The sequence below is a fragment of the Centroberyx gerrardi genome, chromosome 20 (genome assembly GCF_048128805.1).
Source record: "Centroberyx gerrardi isolate f3 chromosome 20, fCenGer3.hap1.cur.20231027, whole genome shotgun sequence".
NCBI classification, from domain to species: domain Eukaryota; kingdom Metazoa; phylum Chordata; class Actinopteri; order Beryciformes; family Berycidae; genus Centroberyx; species Centroberyx gerrardi.
The window spans coordinates 13,268,113-13,291,483 of NC_136016.1; the positions used below are offsets into that span (position 1 = coordinate 13,268,113).

The 23,371-nt window shown below is 40.6% G+C and overlaps 4 protein-coding genes and 1 pseudogene across 6 annotated transcripts; 2 read left to right on the top strand and 3 right to left on the bottom strand.

Annotated features, from left to right (window-relative positions):
• Positions 1-314: 314 nt before the first annotated feature.
• On the top strand, positions 315-5,461 carry LOC144542971 (uncharacterized). The gene is made up of 6 exons (XM_078290748.1): positions 315-418; positions 583-699; positions 1,096-1,866; positions 2,477-2,628; positions 2,826-2,953; positions 5,156-5,461. The coding sequence occupies exons 1-6, from the start codon at positions 331-333 to the stop codon at positions 5,322-5,324; spliced, it is 1,425 nt and encodes a 474-aa protein (XP_078146874.1). The 5' UTR covers positions 315-330; the 3' UTR covers positions 5,325-5,461.
• Positions 5,462-5,465: 4 nt separating this feature from the next.
• On the bottom strand, positions 5,466-9,418 carry LOC139923890 (UDP-glucuronosyltransferase 1-2 pseudogene; annotated as a pseudogene). The gene is made up of 2 exons (XR_013507546.1): positions 9,281-9,418; positions 5,466-7,497 (listed from the first exon to the last, which is right to left on the bottom strand). The product of XR_013507546.1 is annotated as a UDP-glucuronosyltransferase 1-2 pseudogene (transcript).
• Positions 9,419-11,800: 2,382 nt separating this feature from the next.
• Positions 11,801-13,966, top strand: LOC139923896 (endonuclease domain-containing 1 protein-like). The gene is made up of 2 exons (XM_071914801.2): positions 11,801-12,246; positions 13,185-13,966. The coding sequence occupies exons 1-2, from the start codon at positions 11,965-11,967 to the stop codon at positions 13,803-13,805; spliced, it is 903 nt and encodes a 300-aa protein (XP_071770902.1). The 5' UTR covers positions 11,801-11,964; the 3' UTR covers positions 13,806-13,966.
• A 1,152-nt stretch (positions 13,967-15,118) lies between these two features.
• Positions 15,119-16,463, bottom strand: LOC139923897 (DELTA-stichotoxin-Hcr4a-like). The gene is made up of 3 exons (XM_071914803.1): positions 16,303-16,463; positions 15,973-16,093; positions 15,119-15,700 (listed from the first exon to the last, which is right to left on the bottom strand). The coding sequence occupies exons 2-3, from the start codon at positions 16,074-16,076 to the stop codon at positions 15,250-15,252; spliced, it is 555 nt and encodes a 184-aa protein (XP_071770904.1). The 5' UTR covers positions 16,077-16,093; positions 16,303-16,463; the 3' UTR covers positions 15,119-15,249.
• A 443-nt stretch (positions 16,464-16,906) lies between these two features.
• On the bottom strand, positions 16,907-18,550 carry LOC139923905 (DELTA-sagatoxin-Srs1a-like). 2 transcript variants are annotated; one of them, XM_071914812.2, is made up of 3 exons: positions 18,403-18,550; positions 17,769-17,895; positions 16,907-17,518 (listed from the first exon to the last, which is right to left on the bottom strand). In XM_071914812.2, the coding sequence occupies exons 2-3, from the start codon at positions 17,870-17,872 to the stop codon at positions 17,089-17,091; spliced, it is 534 nt and encodes a 177-aa protein (XP_071770913.1). In that variant the 5' UTR covers positions 17,873-17,895; positions 18,403-18,550; the 3' UTR covers positions 16,907-17,088. The 2 variants fall into 2 exon arrangements, with proteins under 2 accessions (XP_071770913.1, XP_071770914.1); XM_071914813.2 differs by having other exon boundaries at positions 18,399-18,425.
• Positions 18,551-23,371: the final 4,821 nt, after the last annotated feature.

Sequence of the window (23,371 nt, forward strand, 5' to 3'; positions counted from 1 at the left end):
GGTCTGAAGATGTGTGGTTTTGATTTTGAACAAGCGGGACTTTTATGTTTTCTGAGATATCTCAACCGCAGACAACACAGACGCAGACTTCACACCTGTAGTTCAAACTCAGACACAATGCAGCCTTTTTGACCGCGATACAATCAGTATTCAGCTAAACATTTAATTGCTGCCTAAGTCATCCTTGTTAGTGGGAGGGTATTTAAAAAAGGGATTTTTAAAAGCAACATTCTTGGATGTCTTCTGCTCTGTTGCTCTATTTCCCATCTACTTCTCTCTCTACTAAAGGCTCTCCTGTGTCTCTGGACCCTGAAATACTCTGCAAGTGAAATGGTGGGGCATCAGTGGCTCCCATGGATTAATAACCCATCGCCAGGAACAAATGCAATGACACCAGCCAAGCAGGAACGGGAAATATGTGAGTAATACATCGACTTCAGTACCAACTGTATCATACATACAGTACAATTCCTAGAGTGATCAGATTGAGCCTAACCTTGAAATAATACAGAAATAACTCTCTAGGTAGATTCTGTGTAAAAATCTATTTAATCTATCTATTTCTATATCTATTTGTTTCAGCTCCAGATTGCCCCCACACCAAGAAACCAGCTATGGGTCACCAACTCGGGACAGTTGTCGGTCTCTCAACTCTCTGCTTTGTGTTGCTTGTGGCCTGCATAGCACTTGCTATCTTGTGTAAGTACAAGTTATTAATTGGTGGCTCAGAGAGGGGATACACTCAAAAATGAGTTATCCACCATTGTAAAAAAAAAAAAAAAAAAAAAAGTGGCACTTGCCCTTACGAAATGATTGATGCCATAAAATAAAACGGATTAAAACACAGAAGGTAACATAAGTCATTGGATGAAAATGAAAAAAAAAAAAAAAAAAACATATCCGCTATATTTTAGAGATACAGTAATAATGATAATATTGATCTTCAGGTTTTTTCAGTTTTGATACATAGCACTTTTTAAAATCAAACTTTTCATTCATAAAACCTTCCCTACTTGTGCTGGAGTTACCTTGAGAAGCATATTGTGTTGTCTTTTGTTTTGACAAAGGTAATGATACTTAGTCTTTCATTTTTAGATAACCATGAATCAGACAACAAGCCTGAATGGAACAATCTTCTCTTTGACTACCAGAACATCAGTGACCACTACCTCACTGTTGCTAAGGCAAACAATGAACTGAAGAGAGACAACCAAAACTTAAAGGAGCACAACTCCTGGCTGGATGAGCAAACCAGACTCCTCAACAGGAGCTTTGCCAAACTCACTTCCATGAACCGTGCCTTGACTTTGGAAGGCACCCAGCTACAGCAGCAAATTGCAAATCTAACTTCTACAAACTTGCAGCTCTCACTAGACCATGACCAGCTGGTTCAGTACAGCAGTGAGCAGGAGGAAAAGAAGTTGAACATGTCCCAGTCTATTTCCGATCTGATCAACTCCCAAACCCAGCTGGAAGAGGAGAGACAGAGACTCTCTGAGACAAACACCTTTCTGAGGGAGGAGCTGTTTCAAGTGAAGGAAAATAATCGAGAACTTCTGGAACTAAATAACAAGCTCCAAGGAGAAATCCAAAGTCTGGACGAGAAAATTGAGGCAGACGCTTTTCTGAGGGACGACTGTGAGAAGGCATCAAAAGACAACACGCAGCTCCAGGAGACAGTCGCAGAGCTTCAACAACAGAAGCAGAACCTGAGCGCCCTGCTGGGGCAAGAGAGGCGGGACGCAGCAGAGCGAGAGAGAAGCAGGAGAGAGGAGATGGACCTGATGCTGGTGGACATGCGTTCGATGAATGAGGCCTATCACTCTCTAGACCGCTACTGTCCTGTGGTTAACCAGAAGACGAACGGTACATCAGCATTTTGTTCTTTGTTTTCTTGGTGAAAATGTACATGTCTTTCCCAAGTATCTCAATCAATCATCAACTAATGTGCACTAGGCACTTAATCCATGCTGTGATCTTACTCCTGATTAGTTGTTGCATAATATAGTGACAGTTTGTTAATAGTTCACAGTGTGGTAGTGCAGTCTAAAAGTACAGTTGCCATGGTACAGAGCAACTTAGAGTAAAGGAAACTTGCTTCAGGCAATGAATAGCAAAATGACTTTGTGGATCCACAGAGTGCTGGAGTTTTTATATGATAACAAACTTTATTCTACAGTAGAGTTATCAGGACTGAACCAGAAAATGTAACCTTATCCCCAGAGGGTTGTCATATAGTCACCTCTACTTGATGACATCAAAGGGCTCAAGTCTGGCTTCTGGCTTAGGGAGAAAGACATGCTTATTCATTAGCAGACCTGAGGAATAAAACATGCAATATCTACAATATTTCTAATTTAAAGCATTTCAACATTTCACACAACACATCATTCATGAAGGGATTAAAAACTAGTTCATAACAAAATGACAGTGAACTAGACCAAGCAACTGATGTTTTCTTAATCCTTTCCCACAGAGCGGATTTGCAAAAAATGTCACGATAGCTGGAAACTGTTCCAGACCAAGTGCTACTACTTCTCCTCTCGCACACTCGCCTGGAGGTCCAGCAGAGCCTGGTGCCAGACACAAGGGGGCGACCTGCTCATCATTAACAGTCAACAGGAACAGGTAGGGAAAAAAGAAAGGCGCTATCTCTTTTTGCTTAGATCAAATTAATATTATAGCATTTAATTACCATTGGATGTATCACTGAGTATCCTCTGTTCAATAAAAGATGTGAAACATGACACTGGAAGCAAATTTCTGAGGCAGTTGACAGTTTATTGATATCATCTAATCAAATATCATCTTTCTTCCCTTTCCAGACTTTCATTTTTGGCACCAGCCAGGCGATGGAGCAGGCCAGCACCAGGGTGTGGATAGGCATGACAGATGCAGAGATGGAAGGTGAATGGCACTGGGTGGATGGCAGCCCGGTCACTTCAGATCAACAGTAAGTCAACCAGATTGTTGCCTGGCAGAAATATCAGTGTTACTGTAGATTACAGCTACAGCTCACTGTTTCTCTGCCAACTGGCAGGGAAATCATTAACCTTTAACCTGTCTTGAGGTTTTGAGCATTGTAGAGGATAACTCTGTATAGTTGAAATCACCTCTTATCTGTTCAGTAGATTCATTCAAGCAAGGGCGTAACTTTGGTTTGAGAAGTGGGGGGGACACAATAAAAGTCTGGGGGAGTACCCCCAGACTCCCCGTTTTATTGTCCCAATCCCATTTCCTGCATTTCTACATACATTTAGAGACTACGGTAACCAATACAAAATCCGGGAAATAATTAAGTTGGTCATTATGCTAAATTCTGCCAGAATAGTACTAAATATGCATAAGAAAAACTCTCTTACTTTCTGTATTGTTTAACCCACAACTTTACTGAACTTCACATGTTGAGTTATTCAATTATGTATATATATATATTTTGAAGAATAGGACTGACAGGTCTATGGTACATTATTGTGGCACTATCGATAGATAATGTGTCATTTGCAACTTCAATCACAACAAATATATACAAAATGTATCAAAGAATATGAAACTTTTTTTTTTTAGAAGTTTTTTAGAAGTCACACACTGTCAATACTATAAGAGCACTGCCAATGAATGTGTTAGCTTTTTTATGTAAGTCTAGTGTGTAGTTATCTTTATTATGAGTATTGGTTATACCTGAGATTAGATAGGCTTTGGTTCTACCTTTTCACAGTGTCACTCAAAATACATGTCTTTTGCCTCATTCAGTGAGCATTTTTTTAAGTGCGCATGCGTGGAACACGTCCGCGTCCACAGCAGTGTTGCCAACTCTTTTCCAAGGAAAGTAGCTATTGGCTGCTCAGAAAGTCGCTATAAGTCGCCAGATGATGTCATACGATAATTTGCATATCAATATATAATGCTGCACTTGTTATGCACGCCACAGCGTAGCCCGTTTTAATGTAAGTGCTGACTCCGCCCACCCGGACCAGTTTCGGCGTACGCCGGTAGCAGTTACAAGTGGACCCTATCCTACAGTCCCTGCTCTCAGCGGAGGGAGGGGGCTATGCTCTGTGTGGGAAGCGCTGTGATCATCACACCTTTCTGGATTAGACAATCAAGTAGAGCAAACCGGCATCAGCCATACCAATTTATTGCCAAATGCTTTGGGATTCAACACATTAACATTGCTTCCCATGGTCAGAAAAAGTCGCCAGGTTTGTCGCTAGTCGCTTTTGAGAAGTAAAGTCACCAGGGGGGTCTGAAAAGAGTTGTCCGTGGCCGCTACTCGTCTGTGGCAATTTTTTGGAGTATATCAGGGCCTTACAATCAGCAACTCAATTCACATTCTCAGCCAGAATCTGACGGCTGGCCAAACAGTAGCGTATTAAGCACGATTTTTGCGGTTAAAAAAGTGGGGGGGACACAAACGGGATTTTGAAAAGATGGGGGGACATGTCCCCCCTGTCCCCAGTGGAAATTACGCCCCAGCATTCACGTATGTGTAAATGAGTTCTATTCCAAAGGGTTCTGTATACATTCCATCATTCAATATTTCTAAAATACAGAATCCATTTTCTTTGGGGAATTCATGCCTTTATTTCCTCATATGTACCTTACATGGCTGGCAAGAAATATCCATACACCCAGTCTGTAAATGTTTTATCATTTTATCAGCCCCAAGCATACCTACTATCCTTTAAAAAGCACAATCATTTTAATTTAGTGTTATCAATAATAATTTTTTATTATTTTATTATTAAACCTTTATTTAGACAGGTAATCTCATTGAGACACGGGGTCTCATTCACAAGAGAGACCTGGTAGTAGGTATCATTTAATTTCATTTTGGAAAGAAACTCTTCAAAAGTTTTCAGCGATTAAAGTAATTCTCATTACCTGCACACCGTATCAGTACCTTTAACTTTATCTACTCTATAAGGTTTTTTTAATTAAGTTTAATAATAATACTCCACTGCAATTATTCTGGTGCTCCATTAAATGTAATGCATTTCCAGCCAGTGGGATTAAGTGTCACACCATAATAAAGTTCAAGCAGTTGTATAAGGAATGTCTGCACCGAACAGAACAAAATGTGGCTTGCTTTAATAACGCTGAGATATAACAATGGCAGGATGATGTGACACAGTTGCTCTCATTAATTGTCTAGGTATTGGCTCAGCGGTGCAGGAAGGGCGACTGAGCCTGATGACTGGAAGTTGGATAATCCCCTAGGAGAAGACTGCGGACACATAGATTCCAGTGAAAGCGAACTCACTTCCTGGATGGACGGCTCCTGTGACGTCCCGTATAGATGGATCTGTGAGAAGAATGTTTAAAATATCCAAGAAACGTTTTTTTTATTTCATGTTGTAAATATACCACAAATAAGTTGAAGTGTGTCATTTTATTATTTACGTGGTTTATGGGAATCTGATATATGCAATCACTGAGCTATATTCAAATCAATGAGTCCTAGTGTGGTGACAGTGTACTGTATGCTGAATTACATGTTATGTATCAAAATAAAAGAAAAATAGTGGCATTCAGTGTTCAGAGTCCAATATTTTCAGCTACTGCAGCAGATAAAGACAGGCTGCCCCAAGCAATGATGATTTTTTTACCCTTTTATTTTCATCAACTCTAAATTTGAGGAACTATAACAGACCATTCTAGAAGTGATCAAATTACAATACAATTCAAATAAAATGATAAATTGAAGTTATTATAACTGTGTGGTGTTGTCAAAAAAAATGCAATACACAAAGACACACACACACACACACACACACACACACACAAAGTCTTCCTCTGAAGTTTCTTTTAGTGTGTATGTGTGTGTGTATGTGTCTGTGTGTTTAAGATGACTTGCTCATTTTTATGCATATGAGGAGTCAGTAACTACTCCTGCTTAGGTTTGCTCCTCCTGCACAGTCGGAAACACAGGAACCGTATTGATCCCACTGCAATGGCTGTCAGCATCAACAGCACAGCCAAGAAGAAGCAAATAACATCTAGAGAATGATATGAGTACCAGGGCATCTTATAGGACTCGGTGCGTAAATGTGAAGCTCCTTTGTGCCTCATAACAAACTCAATCCAGTAGAGGGCAGTATCCAAAGGACGCATTGGCTTGTCCCGATGGAGATTAGAGAGTCGCTTCATGTTATCTCTATAGGAGGGATTGTGGAGAACTTCTTGTACTGCTTCCAGAAAGTTCTGGCTGGTGAGTTTTGTTACATCCAGCATCTGAGCAGCCCCTCGCATCTCCAATCTCAAAAGGTTCTCAAACTGGTCAAACAGAAGGGGTACGCCTATAATTGGCACTCCATGGTAAATGGACTCATAGACCCCGTTAGTACCACCATGGGCCACAAAGGCTTTGGTCTTTGGGTGACCCAAGAGGTCATTCTGGGGCATCCATTTCACCAGCAGGGTGTTGTTGCCCAAATTGCTGGGGCGCTCGCCTGCGTGCCTCCATATGACCTTCTGTGGAAGTTGGGCAAAGGCAGCAGCAATTTCTGAGGTAATCTCCACAGGTAGACCTTTAACCAGTGTACCTAGCGACATCAGGATGACTCCATGCTCCCCTGAGCTTTCAACAAACTCCTCCAGCTCTGAAGGTAAAGGCTCCGAGGGCTTACACTGAAAGCCACCAATGTAAATAATGTTTGGCATGGTGGGCCTGGGGAACTCAAAGACAAAGTCCACCCTCATCAGCCAAATGTCTGTTCCTTGTAAGAGGTGATAGAAGCTCACATCCGGATCAAAGTACCTCTCTACCAGTCTCTCATAGTGAGGGCTTACGATAAATCTATCAATGCAAATGTTGAGGAAATAGTGGAACATGTTCTTGACCCTTTGGAGAAAGGTCATCTTGTCTGGTACTGCGTGTCCAGAGGCTGGAACATAGGACACTGGTGAGGGAGCTACCACAAAATGGCCCTCTCCACTGGTGATCCATCTCACATTAAAAACAGTAGGCAACTTTAGTTCGTGGGCCACCAGAACACCGACAGGCAATCCTGGGTCCAAAAGAACCGTGTCGTACTCAGTGTCACGAAGACTCTGCATCAGAGCCTTGTTTTCGAACATCGCCACCCCCAACAGACTGGCTTGTTGATGAATTTTTGACAATGACGTTAGCATTTCCCAGTAGAAGGACATAAAGGCCATTACAGATGCCCCCTGTTTCTGGATCGCCAGCATCTTGACGAGGAAGGTTACAAAGAAGTCCTGCTCCTCTATGCTGATGGCTTCTGGCAAGGTGATAGTGAGGGAGCGGTAGTGTGGTGCTTCTTCTTTGATGTACCAGCTAGTGGCTGTGCGGACCACAGTGACCTCATGACCCCTGGCATGGAGGCCTTGGATCAGCAGGTTCATGTTGACCCAGTGGCTGCCATCCACTGGGAACACCAGAATCTTACCCCCCTGGACACTGGGACCAGCCAGGAGGGAAACACTCACCACCAGCAGCACAGAGGTAACTCCTGGGAGACCCATGGATCAACTCTGAGGAGAAAAGAATGGATGCCAGTTTTCTGTGAGCAAAGTTAAACTTTACGAGGCACAATAATACAGTAATAACAAAGTAATTTTAAATTTTATAGCTACCATGCTGCTTAGAGGAATCCTTAATTTATGCTTGCTGTGTTAATGATCTCTATTAAGCTCCTCTATTAAGTTCCATCCTGCTGACAAATGTAACCAACTAAAATGATCTCAACTGCTTTTTTTTTGCGTTTTGCAGTAGGACACAAAAACTGTTCAGTAAGAACAATTTCAAATGAAAAAAAGCACAAAATCATGGTGTGTCACCTTCTACTCATGCTTATTGCCAGTTACTACCAAACAGAAACAATATTTTTAGAAGGGTTACAGGGAAAGACCAAGTTTGTAGGAGTGGTGGAGTAAATATGAGGAGTTGATAAGCTCTGTGTTCCAAATTGTTGAGATATCATCTTGATCATGAATGAACTTTTGATATAGCAATTCTTATTGCACAAATGTACAGGCACCACCAATGCTTAGGTTTTTCCCCTTGACTTTTATTAACAAAAAAAAAAAAAGTAAGAAGAAATACCTCTAAAAAAACTATGACCATACACAGAAATGAAAAAAATAGATTAAGTAATATATTCGTGTGTATAAGAAGTACAACTTTTGGCTAGGATTTCCGAATGAAACCAAGTGAGTGAAATCACTCCTGCGGAAGAAAACTCAGGATGAGAGAGTGGCAGTTTGACAGGTTTATTCAATCTGCAGGTTGGAAGCCAAGGAACTCAGAATCTGGATGATTACACAGAGTTTTATAGTGTTTAATATTCATGATTATGTTAATTCATAGAATATAATAAAGCTATTGATCAAAAAGTATAAGGTCATATAGTTCTAGCACTTTAAGAAGGTGTGTAATAAGAGGTGAGCACCTTCTTCTAGACAAGTCATTATTTTGTCAAGGCCATTTGGTCAATTTTTTGGGGGCATTTGCACATTCCAAGCTCACACACAAGATGTTACTTTAGAGTTTAATCTTATAATGATGAAGCAGATTCAGTATTCTCGAGTTCTTGAGCAAAAGGTGTGAATATGAGTAAATATGAGCATATAGGGATGTTGCTTAGTATAGATACTTTTCCATTTCTTCCTCAACACTATGGATACCTAAGACAGCTTGTAGTTAACTGATTGTGAACTTATGTGAAGGCAAGCATGGTCAAAAGTGCAAGTGGGGCTGGTTATTCGGATATGGATTAAGGTTAGTAGGCCTACTAGACTAAGATTTCATTTTCAGTGGAGACCTCCAATGGTGTAAAGTTTTTAGTTTAGTTTAATTTTAGTTTATCCATGTCCGGGCAACCTGCCATTGAAATATTACTTTGAGAAATCAAAGTCCAGCCTGAGTAATCTCTGGTCACAACATGGTCACTACTCTTATCTGTATTCAGCAGTGAAGTGACTTGCTAACAGTAACACTCTAAGCTATGTACACAGAGCACAATAACGTGCAAAAGAACATGCCTTTGGTGGCCAGTTTCCTTTCTGCATATTTCCTGACCAGAATGAGAAAGTTGAAAATAGAATCTAACACCTTGGATTTATGCCTTCAGCCAGGTTAAAGAATGAAAAACTAGTGAAAAATAGCATAAATCATTCAGAGGCCAGCAGACGTTGGTGCTGCAATTTTCATGCAGTCAACAAAACAGACAGACTCACATTTTCTCTATTGGTGTTAACTGAAATATCCTTCTGAGTTGTTTAGGTGTTGTAGAGAAGGAAAAATGTTGTAACCTACCTTAAATCCCTCAGACTGTGGAGCTGTGTACTTTGAGCCCTCTCTGGCTTAGTGAAGCCCAACTTCTAGTTTGAAAAAATATGTAAACTCCGAGCCAGACTATGGTGTGTTGCATAATATGGGAGAAGTGGTGCTGGAGGGGAACGGATGTTCAAAATGGATTGCAGATGTGTGTGTAGATTGAAAGCGTGACAGAAAAAACCTTTGTCAGAGAGGGAGGAAAAGTGGTTTAAACAAGCAAACAGTTTTCCTGCAGAGCCCGCCCTCTCTCTGTAATAACTTTTCCATATCTTCCCCAGCGTCACTCCTCTTTTCCAACAGAAACTGACCTGAAGTGACCTGTAGAATGAGCTTATCCACCCAAAAAACATTCCACTAAGACAAAAATAATGTGTATATAAAGAAAAATAAATGTTTTCCACAGCAGTGGTAAGTTTCAAGACCATCAAGTATGTTTTCATTGTTGTAGATATTCAGTCAATGGGAGACGTGTTGGACAAGTGAAAAAGTGAAGATTGGTTGGTCAAATGCTGAATACATTTTCACTCTTTTTAAGTTTAATGAATGTACCGATGTAGTTTTTAACAAGATATCCTTAATGCAACATGCAAGACCAGCTTGAAATCTATTTTGGTAATTTCCATACATATTTACGGATTTCAAATTAAAATGAGAAGTTAAAAGTTAAGCAAATAAAAGTTTGTCTGCATTTCTTTCTGTTTTTCCAAGAAAGTTCCCTGTTACCGGTTACTTCACTTCACTACTCCAGTCACATCCCTCACAACCTATAGTTACCTGAAGCAGCTATTATGTCTCATAAAGCCTTATCAAATCCTCTCAGCAGGTCTTTGCCCAGGTTTTGCAATCTCTCTTGATTTATTTGATTTGATTGACGTCTAGTGATAAGATTGATAGCTTTCTTTACTTTTCACTTTGTCCTGTTAAGCAAAAAATGGGCATGTCTCTGCATTACTATACCTATCTATTTGGGTTATGCACAAACTACATTTTTATAGAATCTTATATTAGGAGACAGCAAAAGACAACAAAACGTTAACTGTGAAGCTGTGTCTGTTACATCTGACAAAAGTTTAACTACAGTCCATAAATAACTGCATAATCAGTACGCTTCTAAAGTAATTTGCCTCTCTTCTTGATCTTTAATGAAATTAACTTATTAACTTTAATTTATGCAACTTATGCAGTTTCATCAACAGTAGCCTACTGTGTGATAAACTTTATGGCATATTGCAGTTAATCAATAGCGACAGTTGCTACACTGTTTCTGTGGAAATTAGGCCATAACAATCTAGGAGAATCAAAAAATAATATATAGAAAATGTGCAAATGGGTCTTTGATAGTCCTACACGTTATCTAGCACTTCTGCAATCTTTTGAGCTATGTTCATTTTTATAAGCAGTGTATATATAAACGTTGTCTGTCCCTGTCACAGTCGGCTACGTAGCAACTTTCAGAGCAGATGACTGCCTCTTCCTCGTCACTATTTCTGAACAACTTCACAACCTCCTCCTGTAAACTTTCGCCTCGCCATCTTTGGATTTGTCTCGTGAATGGACGCTTGCTCAACTACGTCTCCAAGGTAAACAAGACACTCTACGTGATGACGTCTACCGTCGAGTGATCAGTAAAGATGGCGGATTACATCGACTGATATACTGAAAGATAGGGCTAAGTCCATGTGCCATCAAGTAGTGACCTTTTACAACTTTACCCATTACTTTCAAAACGAAACCCAACGAAACGGGGCACATACACAATATTGACTTGAGCTTGCTAGTTAGTTGCGATTCTTTATTGTCGCTTGTAAAACCTTATCTCTCTAGCTCAAACTATTATGTTTTAAAGGACAATATGGCGTTTTGGTATCGGCCGCCATGCCGTGGGTCGTAGGTTTAAACAGTATGGAGCAGAAAACAGTCAGGCTACAATAGAGATTCTGCATCTTTCACATATATTTCCGCTGATGTTTATTGTGTGACAAAATACAAAAACATTTAAGTTTTCCGGGCGATAGAAATCAAGACTTGGTGAAGGACTACTGCGTGTGCTGACCACATGGCGAAAGCTCCTGCAAGATTTATTTTACTTACATTCCGTCACTTTAGTAGTTTGTGTTTCTGAGGACTGCATTTTCATGTAAGGTCTCCTGACCCAAAGGCCTGTCATATTTAGCCACACACAATATACACATTCCACCTTTCATTCAGTCTTACTTTGGGTGTTTTTTTCCCCCCTGTGGCTTATTTGGCCATTTACAAAGGTGATTTTCATAAGGTAGGCGATGTCATACAGTTTTAAACAGCAAAGTACTATCAACACTAAAAGTAATTCTCCCATGCATCATCAATGGGCTTATCTCCACACTGTTAAACTTGATGATATGACAGCTTCAGGAGAGATTTGCAAAACTAGACTGAAGTGCAATAGCGATAATATGCAAATTCGGTGGATTTTTCCTGCAGTGAGACACACCATTGCAGAAAGTGCACATTTTAAACTGCTTCCTCTTTCACAAAGAAGTCATGTGTTATTGAAAAGGGAACAGCTTTTCTAAATGAATTCACACTCCCTTGGATGTCACTTGAGAATGTAAACTTGAGACTTGACACTTGAGGGAGCATCTGACCGCTGGATTTTACCACCCTTTGTCAACCTTCACAATATGACACATTTCCACGCTCTGGCTGTGGCCCTCCTGGCCTTTACTGGAGGATGGTTCCTGTGTGCGGCTGATGTTGGGGATTTCACTCCATGCCTGCAGTTCTTCTACACCTCATGGCCTCCCAAAGGTCTGGCAGGGACCCAGATCTGCCAGCGTTATGTTAACCAGTACCGCTTCGCCACACTGTACAGTCGCCCACGTCGCTCCCCTTGGTTCTCAGCCTATTTATACAGTTCGCCAACAGGGAAGAGGCCCACAGCATCTTGGAAGTTTGAGCCACAGGTGAGGATACTTTAGAATCTTGTATCGTCTAATTTACAGGTTTGAAACAGATGCGATGATAGAAAGTGATGGAGAGCATGCCTTACGTTAAAGATTATTTATCTATCTGAGAGATGTTGAGAAGTGGGCTACTTCTTTGTAATCCAGCTAGAATATACAATCAATATTTTTATTGAACTATTTCGATTAGAACTGATGTGATGGTAGGAATCCCATGGTTGTTCTGTACAGACATTTCTTTTTTTTCTGAATTTGCTGCTTTATTCAGATTTGGCAGCTAATTCTACTTTCTCAGGTCCTCTAAACTGACATGTAAACACAAATATGTGTTTGCAATGTGTGAGAGAATTCTTAAAGAAAAACATGTTTTAACAGGCAATTCTTCAAGAAAAAGAAATGTAGAATGCTACAATCAATTTAACTGTTTTTGTAGATACTGATATCCCAATTTAGTACTAATACATTTGCACAGTAAGCACTTCAGTAGTGTCTTCAGTAAATTAAAAATGAGGAAATGAGCTCCCATAAAAGAGAACTGTCCCATCTGTGCTTTCATGGTGCCTCTACAAAAAATACTGTGCTGTTGTTCATATTTTCAGATTTACCTAGCAGTGAAAACTACATTCAATCCAGTATGTATTTGTGAAGGAGTGTAGTTTTCCACATGTGGCACTCTGGTCAGTAGACCTACTAGACCGCATTTTCATAAATCTTTTGTTCATAAACAATCCCTTAAGTTGAAAAACATATTCTGCAATCAGCTTATTGTATGTTTACTGGTAACACATGAGAACCTCAATTGCGTAACAAAAAAGTGGTTTTGTTCAGTCTTTTTCCCCCTGAATTACATAATGCAGTGTAAGTGCTTCTAAACATGTGGCCTACTTTAACTCCTTCAGTGTTTCCTTCCATCCTCCGATGTGTCCTTCCCTCCACAGTTAGCCTACCCAGCGGCCGATGGCAACATGATTCCCTTCCCTCCGGGCCCTGTAGACCAGAATGTGGTGGAGAGCCAGGCAGTGGATCTGGACTACATTAACTCCACCTATACCCGAGGCCACCTCAACCCGAGCCTTCACCACCAGAGCCACGAGGACCGTTCCTCCACCTTCACCCTGACCAATGTCGTTCCTCAGAAGACAGGCTCCAACGACGGGCCCTGGGAGGTCCTGGAGCAGACTGTCAACAAAACCCTAGCGGCCTACTGCCTCGGAGACGCTTACATAGTAACTGGGATCATCCCGTACCAGAAGGAGGAGCATTGGCTTAAGAATCATCGTGTGGCAGTACCTGAGTATCTTTGGTCGGCCTACTGCTGCCCAAAGTACAACAATAGTCGTCCAGAAGAACTGAAGGAGGCCTTTCCTACATATGCTGCCATCGGCCGCAACGACCGCAACAGCACCGAGGAGATCGTGCCTGTGGATAAGACCGCTAAGAAACAGTTCAGGGGATATGATGTGAGACAAATGCCACTCGCAACACTCGAGATGTATCTGAAGGACAGGTTCGGGACTGTTGTGAGTGTTTTTTATGAGCAGTGTTCTGGGTCAGAGTGATCAGACACTGATGCAGACACAAGCACACAGATTATTGTTACCAAGAATTAGATTGTTGCACAACTGTTTTTCAAATGGATGTTAATTTCATTTCATTCAAATTACATACCGTCCTACTTGTGTGTACTTGTCAATTACCTAAAGTAAACCTAAAACAGACTTAAGACAGACTTAAGACTGTATGAGTGCTGGTATGGAAGAAGACAACATTATGAAAACATAATTGCACTTGATGATCTTAGAATTTATATGTAATTGTATTACTTTTGTTTGAATATACTGTATAAGTAACTGTAGAAAACGGAGATACTAGCATCTAAGATCTTTTAGAGCCAGCGTGTTTCGACCATAAGTTCTTCATCATGGCTCTAAGCCATGATAATAAAGGCTTTTTGAATTTCCCTCCTTACTGGATTTAGAGAGCCTTGGACATTGTTCATACAGCTCAAGAGTTTACTTTTTTCTCACTGGAGGTTTTCAATCTTAGAGTTAGTATCTCCTATGTCTTCTACAGATTTGATTCCTGTTGCCAACAAGCATCTATAAAGCTAGTATAAACCTAAGGACCTCACTACTTAATCCATTAATCCATAAGAGCACCAAGTGTTACTTCTATAATTTTGTAATATGTAACTAACTGTTTGAACTAAAATCACTGCAGGTTTGCAGTTATGCATGCATCAAATTATGTAGACCACTAGGTGGCATCCTTGTGCAGTACATTTAGCCTCTGATATGAACTGCAGGTGGATGGTTGTTTTTAGGTCAGCCACTGTAACAAGCAACTAGAGGGATTTTACCATGAAGTTTCAAGTTTATAGAATCTGTTGCTGTCTGATGAGTTCTGATTGAAAGAAACACCGGATATCATTACCTTGCCTATCAAAATGTCTTTTATCTTGGTTCACTAAACTCTGAAGCAAAATGTAATCTTTCTCAGTTATGTTTGTGTTCATTTTTAATGGGTTTAGTATTTAGTATTTAGATTTTTTATTTCATTTTATTTTTTCTAAATGGCAACCCCGCCTCATACTATTCTGTGTGTATCACATTAATGTCCATGTGGCACTGGAGGTGAAGGCTGTGGTTGAGATTAAATTGCAGGAGAGACCGCCTTTGAAATGTGGATATCTTAACATTTAGTAAATATGCCAATTTGTTGTTCATACCATGAAGAAAGTCCGGGTAGTAAGGTGCAGATCTGACTCATTTATGTAAATATTAACTTGTTCCACCAGTTGGACTAGATCATTCTGAAGCTTTACAAAAACAACGCGTTTTCCTTCATAATAATCATTGAGACACGACACATGTTTTGTCAGTTTGGTTATGAATTTAATCCATTAATAGATGGTGTAGTAACACAAGTGCACATAACACATGAACACATCTGACAGTACACACTGGTGTCTGAAGCTCAAATTAATGCTCTGGGATCAAAAGCTTAGTAAGGATGTTGCGTGATGGGTGTGAAGAGCTTGTCCCACACTTCCACCTTCATAATGGCCCTGCCCATAGGGGACATAGTGGCCTTGATGTCCAGGTAACTGCCGTCATGGGTGATGCCAGAGCCATTTGCCTCCAGCCGGACAAAGCCCTCCTGCGTTTTGTTGTAATACATCTCTTTGAACAGAGCCTCGTTGCACTCTTTGCCCTTGCTGTGGATCCCAACGCCGAACCAGTTCTTGTACAGGTTAAAATCGTAGGGCACAGAGAACATTATAGCTAATGTCTCGATGTAGTCGTTCCTGCTCCTCTCGAACAGGTCATAGGTCAGGACGCCCACAGCACCGGAGGCTTTGGCGCTGGTCTTGCTGAAGTTGCACACCTCAGTTTTCAGTGGGCGCACAGTGGGTTGGGGTGGGATGTGGGTGTTGCCACTGTCCAGGAAAACCCTTTTTGAACAGAATGAGGAGAAATGGAATAAAAGTAAGAGCCAAAGTTACATTGACAGTGGGATACAGGTATTTAGGGACATTGTCAAAAGTGTCTGTGAAACTTATTTTCTAACCTTAATTTAACCAGGGAAGAAATTTTGTGAACATGCATGCTCTTTTTCAACAATGCCCTGCTTCACATGCATAAAGTTACACACATTCAGACCTGGGAGCTGCCCAGTACTACAGTCTTCTACTGTTGGGTCTTGTCCTGTAAGTCTTGTACTTACTTGGGGTTGAGCAGGCAGTAGTTATTGGTGAGGTTGCTGATCTCGATGGTGACATTTCTTCGGCTGCTGAGATTAGCTGCCACAGCCTCTGCTGATTCACTCATGCTGTTGCACGTTCAGGCTGTGATATTGCAAAAGAGGTGTAAAGTGTAATTTGCAGATCGGCATTACAGTACAATGGAACAATTCAATAGATGTTGCCGTTAACAAAGCCCATAATAGTATAGTGTTAAATCTTCCTCAGATACAATTCACTGAATCATATTTGTCAGTTGGTTAATTTAACCCAATAAAGCCCAAAATGTAGCATATAGGAATAAACTGGCTTACCTGTCCGAATCACTGCTGTGTTCCTTACTCAGGTAATGCCAGATTTGAAACAGTGGGTTCACTCTTCAGATCACTCTTGTTGGGGAATGCGTGACACTGGACTTCCACCCAAAACTGTCTCCACCCAGAGCACACGCCTACTCTCTCCTGCTCTGTCTCACTCTTGTTCTGCCTCCTTCCATCTAGGTATGTGTAGAAAGGTATGAAGACAGGGTGTAGACATCAATAACAACATACCACTGTCACCTTGCTAAGGCGAGAGCTTTGTTTGTACAGCTTTCACGACTTGGCTCCATTCAGCAGTGTCTCCCACGCACCACACCTATGTCTCTGCGTCTGTTTTGGAATTTAAGAGACTGTTATCGCCCAATGGGGAGATTAGATACCTGTAGTTTGAGTAATACTGCAGTTATTGTAATAAGTGTATCCAAAATATGATTCATATATTATGTCTACTGAAAAGAATATTGAAAAAGATGTAAGATGTTTTTAATCAAGCTTATTATGATGAACTGTCAGTGCAATCTGAAATAAGTAGATCATTTGTGATGTTAGTTATCTGCTCAAATAAACAAGGATACAGAAAAACGTCAGGGACAAGATATTGATGATATTGTTTTTTTATTTATTTAGAGCACCCACCATATGTGAATAACAAACAGACAAACTGTATCTAAGTTTTCAGAAACATCTTTGTAGATTATGTTCTAACTTCCAGTGATAAACTCCACGCCAGTGATTGGTGTGAGTGATACACATTTTATTCTCAGAGCATTACAATCAGTCTCATCTGCCCATCTTGTCATACAGCTCCAATTTTATGATAGCCCTGCCCTCATTGGACATGGTGGCTCTCACGTCCACCACCCTCCCGGCGTACATCACCCCAGAGCCGTCGGCCTCATGGCGCGAGAAGTTGGTGAAATTCTTGCTTTTGTACATGTGATCGTAGAGCTTCTCATCGCAGGTGTGCGTGTGCTCGAAGATGCCCACTCCCAGCCAGTTCTTGTAGAAGTTGTAGTCGAAGGGCACCGAGAACATGACGGCAATCAGCTCGTTGCAGTGGCGAGTGCGCATGTCGAACAGCTCGTAGGTCATGACGCCCACAGCGCCCGATGCCGTGTTGTCATCCTTGGTGAAAGAGCACACCTCGGTCTTGTTGGTGCGCAAGGTGGGCTGAGGAGGGTTGAAGCAGAAGCCACTGTTCATGTACACCCTAGTGGGTAAAAGAGGCAGAGAGCAGGTGTTTTAATCCACAATCATGCATGAATGGATTCAAGTACTGCATAGAGGACATCTGAATTATACATGTTAGTGATCCTAATCCTGATCACTGTCTTTATTGGTTCACACACAATGACAATAAGGACTCAAATGAGGAGATTTACCCATTCAGAGCAATATAGATTATAGCAAAGCAGCTTTACAATGTAGTCAAATCCACATTGTCTGATAGTGGCTCTTACTTTGGGTTGACAAGACAAAAGCTGGAGCTGATATTGGTGATCTCTATAGTACAGTTGCGGTTGGTGGTCAGTGAGGCAGAATGGGACTCTGCAGTCTCAGGCATGATGATGGCTGGTGGAGATGGCTCTAAGTGTAGTAGAGAGAGAGAGAGCAGCTGTAAACAACAGAAACGGACAATCCAGATTATATGACTGTGGGTGACAAACTAACTTCTAAGTTGTGAATTCCTACCATGAACTATTTTATGGTCTCTGTAGAGAATGCCTTGAAAGTTCTTCATTAAAGTTGCTTCAGGTAGAATCATTTGTCATCATGCTATGATACTGTCATTTGAATGACAGTCTGTCTGCAAGACCTGCCTCATCTCTTATGTGAAAGTCTACACTTGACTTACATAGACTGCTAAGAGCCATGCAAATAATATTTATATTTTTTAAGATACATGCTGTGACACAATTTTGCTGGACAGAACACAACACATTACAGCACCATACTATTCCACCTTGACACAGACTAAAGTACTATGCGTATTTCTTATTTATACTGGATCAGACTATTGTTAGACATTTGTTTCTCAAAACAATGTTACGTTTAATGAATACTGCCTAATTAGCTCAAAGTAAACTTACTTACTTTGTCTTATGTCACACACACAGGATGGCAGAGAGTCCTCTGAAAACAGCTCCGGGTTTGGTATGGAGGCAAGTGCAAAGTCACACCCCCCAAAGACACACAGTCACACCTCGCTTCTGAGGCTAGGTGTGTCTGCAACTGTAAAGTGCTCTTTTTTAATAGATTGTGGAACATCTGCCACAATGCAAAATACAGAGTAAATGGTAAAAGTTATACAGTAAAAGTTATATTCAAAAGGTTGTGGAAAACTGATAAACCGTATAAGCCAATATCCAACAGACATGTACACTGAAAATGTTTAACTCCGAGTTGATCTTTGTTGCTATAGCAAAGTACATTTGCTATCTTGCTAAAGCACTATCAAATTGGATAATTTAGAGAGACACAAGGGTGGTTGGTCCAATGTAATAAAAACATATGATAATTCTGAACACCTAGGCACAAGATGTTAATGAATGATAAATGGAAAAGCACTCTTTGCATAGGCATACACTAGATTCGGTTCAGTAGCTTCGTGTTGCCAGGTAAAAAAAAAAAACCTGAAAGTCAGCATAGATTTGTTAAGCCACCACACCCTTAGGCATTGAATACTTCTGTTGATGACTCATTTTTTTGGGCATAACTCAAACCTCACGGACCAGATCATCTGAAAGAACTGAACACAATGTGGCAATTGTGTGTGTGTGTGTGGCACAATATTATGGATTCAATTTATTTTCTATGACACCCACAGTCAGTCTGGTCATTCTGGTCTCAAGAGTGCATGTGGGTTTGCTGAGTTTAACTGTCATTTCCAAACAGTGCAAAGCATTTAGAGGTATTGAGGTATTATGCTTTGCTACGTTTGAGTGCATTTAATTACATTTCACATAAAGCTGACAAGTCAGCACAGGCCTTAATTCTAATGATTGTGTTTACCCACTTATTCCTATTTAGTGTCATGGGGGTCACAGCATATCCCAGCATGCATTGGGTGGAAGCCAGAGATACACCCTGGACAGGTTGTCAGTCCATCACATGTTTAATACAGATACACAGACAATCACAGTCACACTCCCATTCACACTTACGGGCAATTTAGAGTCTCCAATCCACCTGACCTGCATGTCTTTAGACTGTGGGACGAAAGGTGGAAGAAACATGCAAATGCCGCACAGAAAGGACCGGGGCTGGGACTCAAACTCGGGACGTTCTTGCTGTGAGCTAACAGTGCCAACCGCTGAGCCACCGTGCCGCCCTGCATGCATTAATTAAAAGAACAAAACATCCAATTAAAATGTCCACTTCAAGCTACGCTGAATGTGCATCGGGTTCATTCCAGGGTTGTCTTTATAAGACTTCAAGAGGTTGGTTGTCCAAAGCCACAGGACAGTAATGTTCTATGCCGGCAGCAAAGTGGAACCCTCCTGCCCACTCTTATAGTCATCTGTCAGGCCATGACAGTGGCATTGAGTCAGCCACCACTGGCTCTTCTGTCTCGCTGTGTCTCAAAGTCCCTCCAGACGATGACACAGTGCTCCTCCCTGCTCCCAAAGCCACAGACAACATTTACATGTCTCTGTGTTTATATACTTTGCAGGGAGTATACTGTCCCAGGAGTGTACTGTATGGCATTGCAGTAGAACTCGCCCACTTTGTTGTGAATTTGATATTTCAGTCCTATGTTAATGTCCCAAGATGAGGGAGCTCAAGCATGTCTTCAAAATGTCACTCAGACATGAAAAAGATCAATGTCAGCACTTGAAAACACATCACTTAAGCACGCAGTATTTGTACACTAGAATGTAAAAGAAATTACATTTTAGTAAAGCTTCATCGAACTCCCCAATTTTGTGGATATTAAGGCATGTAAACATACCATTGTGACATGCAGACTGAGACCAGTTGGGGGCACACTAGCTTTCAGTATATACTGTAGAGCTCATAACATGTACCATTCAGCTCAAGCCCAGTCACAGTTTGGATGGATGGATGGAGCCAAAAATATATTTTTTTTCTGCCACTTCCAGCAAAAAGTTATTCTCTGCACAAGCAGATCCACACTCTCATGACACCTTAATTGAATCAGGTGTGCAAGAGTAGAGTTGGGGCTAATAGACGTATTGCCATGGAAGAGTGTACAGGTTTTCATTCAAACCAAACACTGCACCAACTGATTTCATTAATTTGCACACCTTCAACCAGAGAGCGAAGAACTAATGAGTGAAACCAGCTTCTGCAGTGTTTGGTTGGAATGAGCACTTGCATGAGACTGAACACCACTGGCTTAAAGGGAACATTAGTGTACAATCCACAAATTAATCTGATGGCATTTAGTGTTGAAATTATCCACAGAAAAAAAATAAAGCATTATTAAGTCCATAAGTCCAGCGCAGGATTAAAATATATTGTGTTAATTAAACAGTGCATCCATTTATGAGTCTTCTAAGCGTGCAACATTAAAAAAAAACTGTTTAGTGCTGTCTCTTAGTGCTATCATTAACCTAGGGGAATCTTTGATTTTCATTATTTTTATTACATCGTAAAAGCAACAATTCTTGCTATAAAAATGCTGTGGAAAAAACAGTATCATTAGGAAACCAGTCATTTCATGACTGAAAGGTGAAAGGTAATGAAATGATTGTATGTTGTGATATTATTCTATGAATCTATAATTCCTCTCATATCTGTCTTCTAGCACAACATCATCTTGATAAATATTTACAGGTGTGAAATGGACTAAATTTTTGTATAGCCAAATGCCTTTTATATTGTAGAACTGTGTATAGCTCTGTTTAACAGTGTCTTCTGTATATGCTACTCTCAGTCTTCATATGGCATATGTGTATGTGATCAGATTCTATATTTATAACCTTTCCTGAAAGTGTGTTATTTAGTATTTTACATGTGCAGAAGGTTATAGACTGAAAAGAAAACAAAATATGTGTTTATCCCAGGACAGCCATGAGGTAAGACTGATGCATTGCAAAAGGCTGTGTTTGTTTTCACACATTTTTATACTGCATACTTGTACTTGTCTAGCAATGCCTGCTCCCTGCTGTATTTTCAAATTAGGCTAATATTGTTTTTTTTCTATTCATATTCTCTGTTGTGCTGGTGGTGCATTTTCTTGCCTTTATCTGTTAATGTCTGTCCACAGAATCACTTTGGTCGACCAGCTTCAGCCAGGAAAAGTTGATGCTCTTGGTCCTCCTGCAAGGAAAATTCAGCATGTATGTCCTTTAAGCCATCCTGTCACAAGAAATAAACAGTCTGGCTCCAATTCTGCCAAAACTTCAAAACGTATGGTCAATAAGCATTTTATTTACATTGACATATGGCCTCCAGGCTGTGTCATGTGACACTCTACACAGAGTTGTGAATATGATAATCCTCAGTAAGCTACTATACTCTCAGTATCCACTTTATTAGGTACACCTAGCTAGTACCAGATAGGACCAGGACCCCCTTTTGCCTCCAAAACAGCCTGAATTCTTTTAGGCATGGATTCAACAAAGATCTTGGTCCATGATGATTTTTCTTTGTTCCTGCAGATTTTTCAGTGGCATATTCATGCTGCAAACAGCCTGATCCATTGGCTTTATTGGGTTGAGAACTGGAGACTACACCAGCCATTGGAGTGAACTAAAGTCACCGCTATATTCCTGTAACTACCTTGAGATGATGCTTACTTTGTGACATGACGCACTATTCTTCTGGAAACATACATTTTTTTTAAAAAGTATAGACTATGGCCATGAAGATATGAATCTAGTCAGCAACAATGTTGAGATATGCTGTGACTTGCAATTTCGAGATGTGAGCTGTATGTAAATGAGGAGGCATGGTTGCCCATGGTTGTTCTATCACTCATGACCTTCAGTCATCGCCATGGGAGGGTGTTCACTGCATTCCAGGAAATATCTTGTCATCTGTGTTTGGCCAGTTATCTGCAGGAATAAAAAAAATACATCATCAAACAACAAGTAAACATGTCATCCCCCACAAATGATGCAGGCATCCCTTGGACCAATCAGTGTAATTTTGAAAACGCCGGAAGAGTGCAATGACAGGTATCATTACCTGAAGGCTCGTAAAAATCTAATCAGGGGCATCTGAGATATTGTGCGTGATGGACGGACGGACAGACGATCTATAGTCCCTCCCCTGATTTCATCATGGGAGGCAACAAAATGGGGCCCAGAAATGCAAGGTACATTGCCGATAGGTGTTTTGCAAATTGTTAAGTTTAGCTAACAAGTGCAACCACCAATATTACTTGGCAGTTTGCTTCATCACGTAGCTAATGTTACTCTACTAGTACAGCACGTTATTGATGAAGCGAGAGAGGTGAAAAGAACTCGCTATCCACTACAAGTATTACATATAATTATTCAGTAATGATTGCAAAACATCTACTACATTAATGTAGTACTGTTATCATACTCATTATCACCAGAAATTACCGGCATTTAACTTAGAAACTACACATTGTAATTACAAAATAGTTACTCGTTATTACCAGAAATTACCACTTACTTTCTGGTCATTTATCTGTAATTACACAGTAAGTACCCTGTAATTTGTGTACCATAATGTAAAGTCCTACCTATTAAGTTATTATTACTATTATTATTACATGTTTTTTCTACATACGACATACTTGCAGGACTGTAACAGTACACAAAGCTTTGTGCTGGAAGGAACCATTTCGCGTTAGAGGTGAACAATTGAATTTCTCTCTGTTAGAATGCTTTGTTGGTAACGTCTTTCTTGAAATACTTGTCTTCATCATATTTAATACGTGAGCATCTTTGTGACTTAAAGGTTGAAGTGTGTTGTGTCATCAGCTGGAGAGACTCAGCTAGAGAGCGCTGCTGGAGGTGTCTGACTCAGTACCGCTGCCGTGTCCTGTGACAATAGTGGCATCAAAAATGTGAAGGAGTGGAGAGGAGTCATCAAAACTACTCTATACTCTCATTACTCTCAT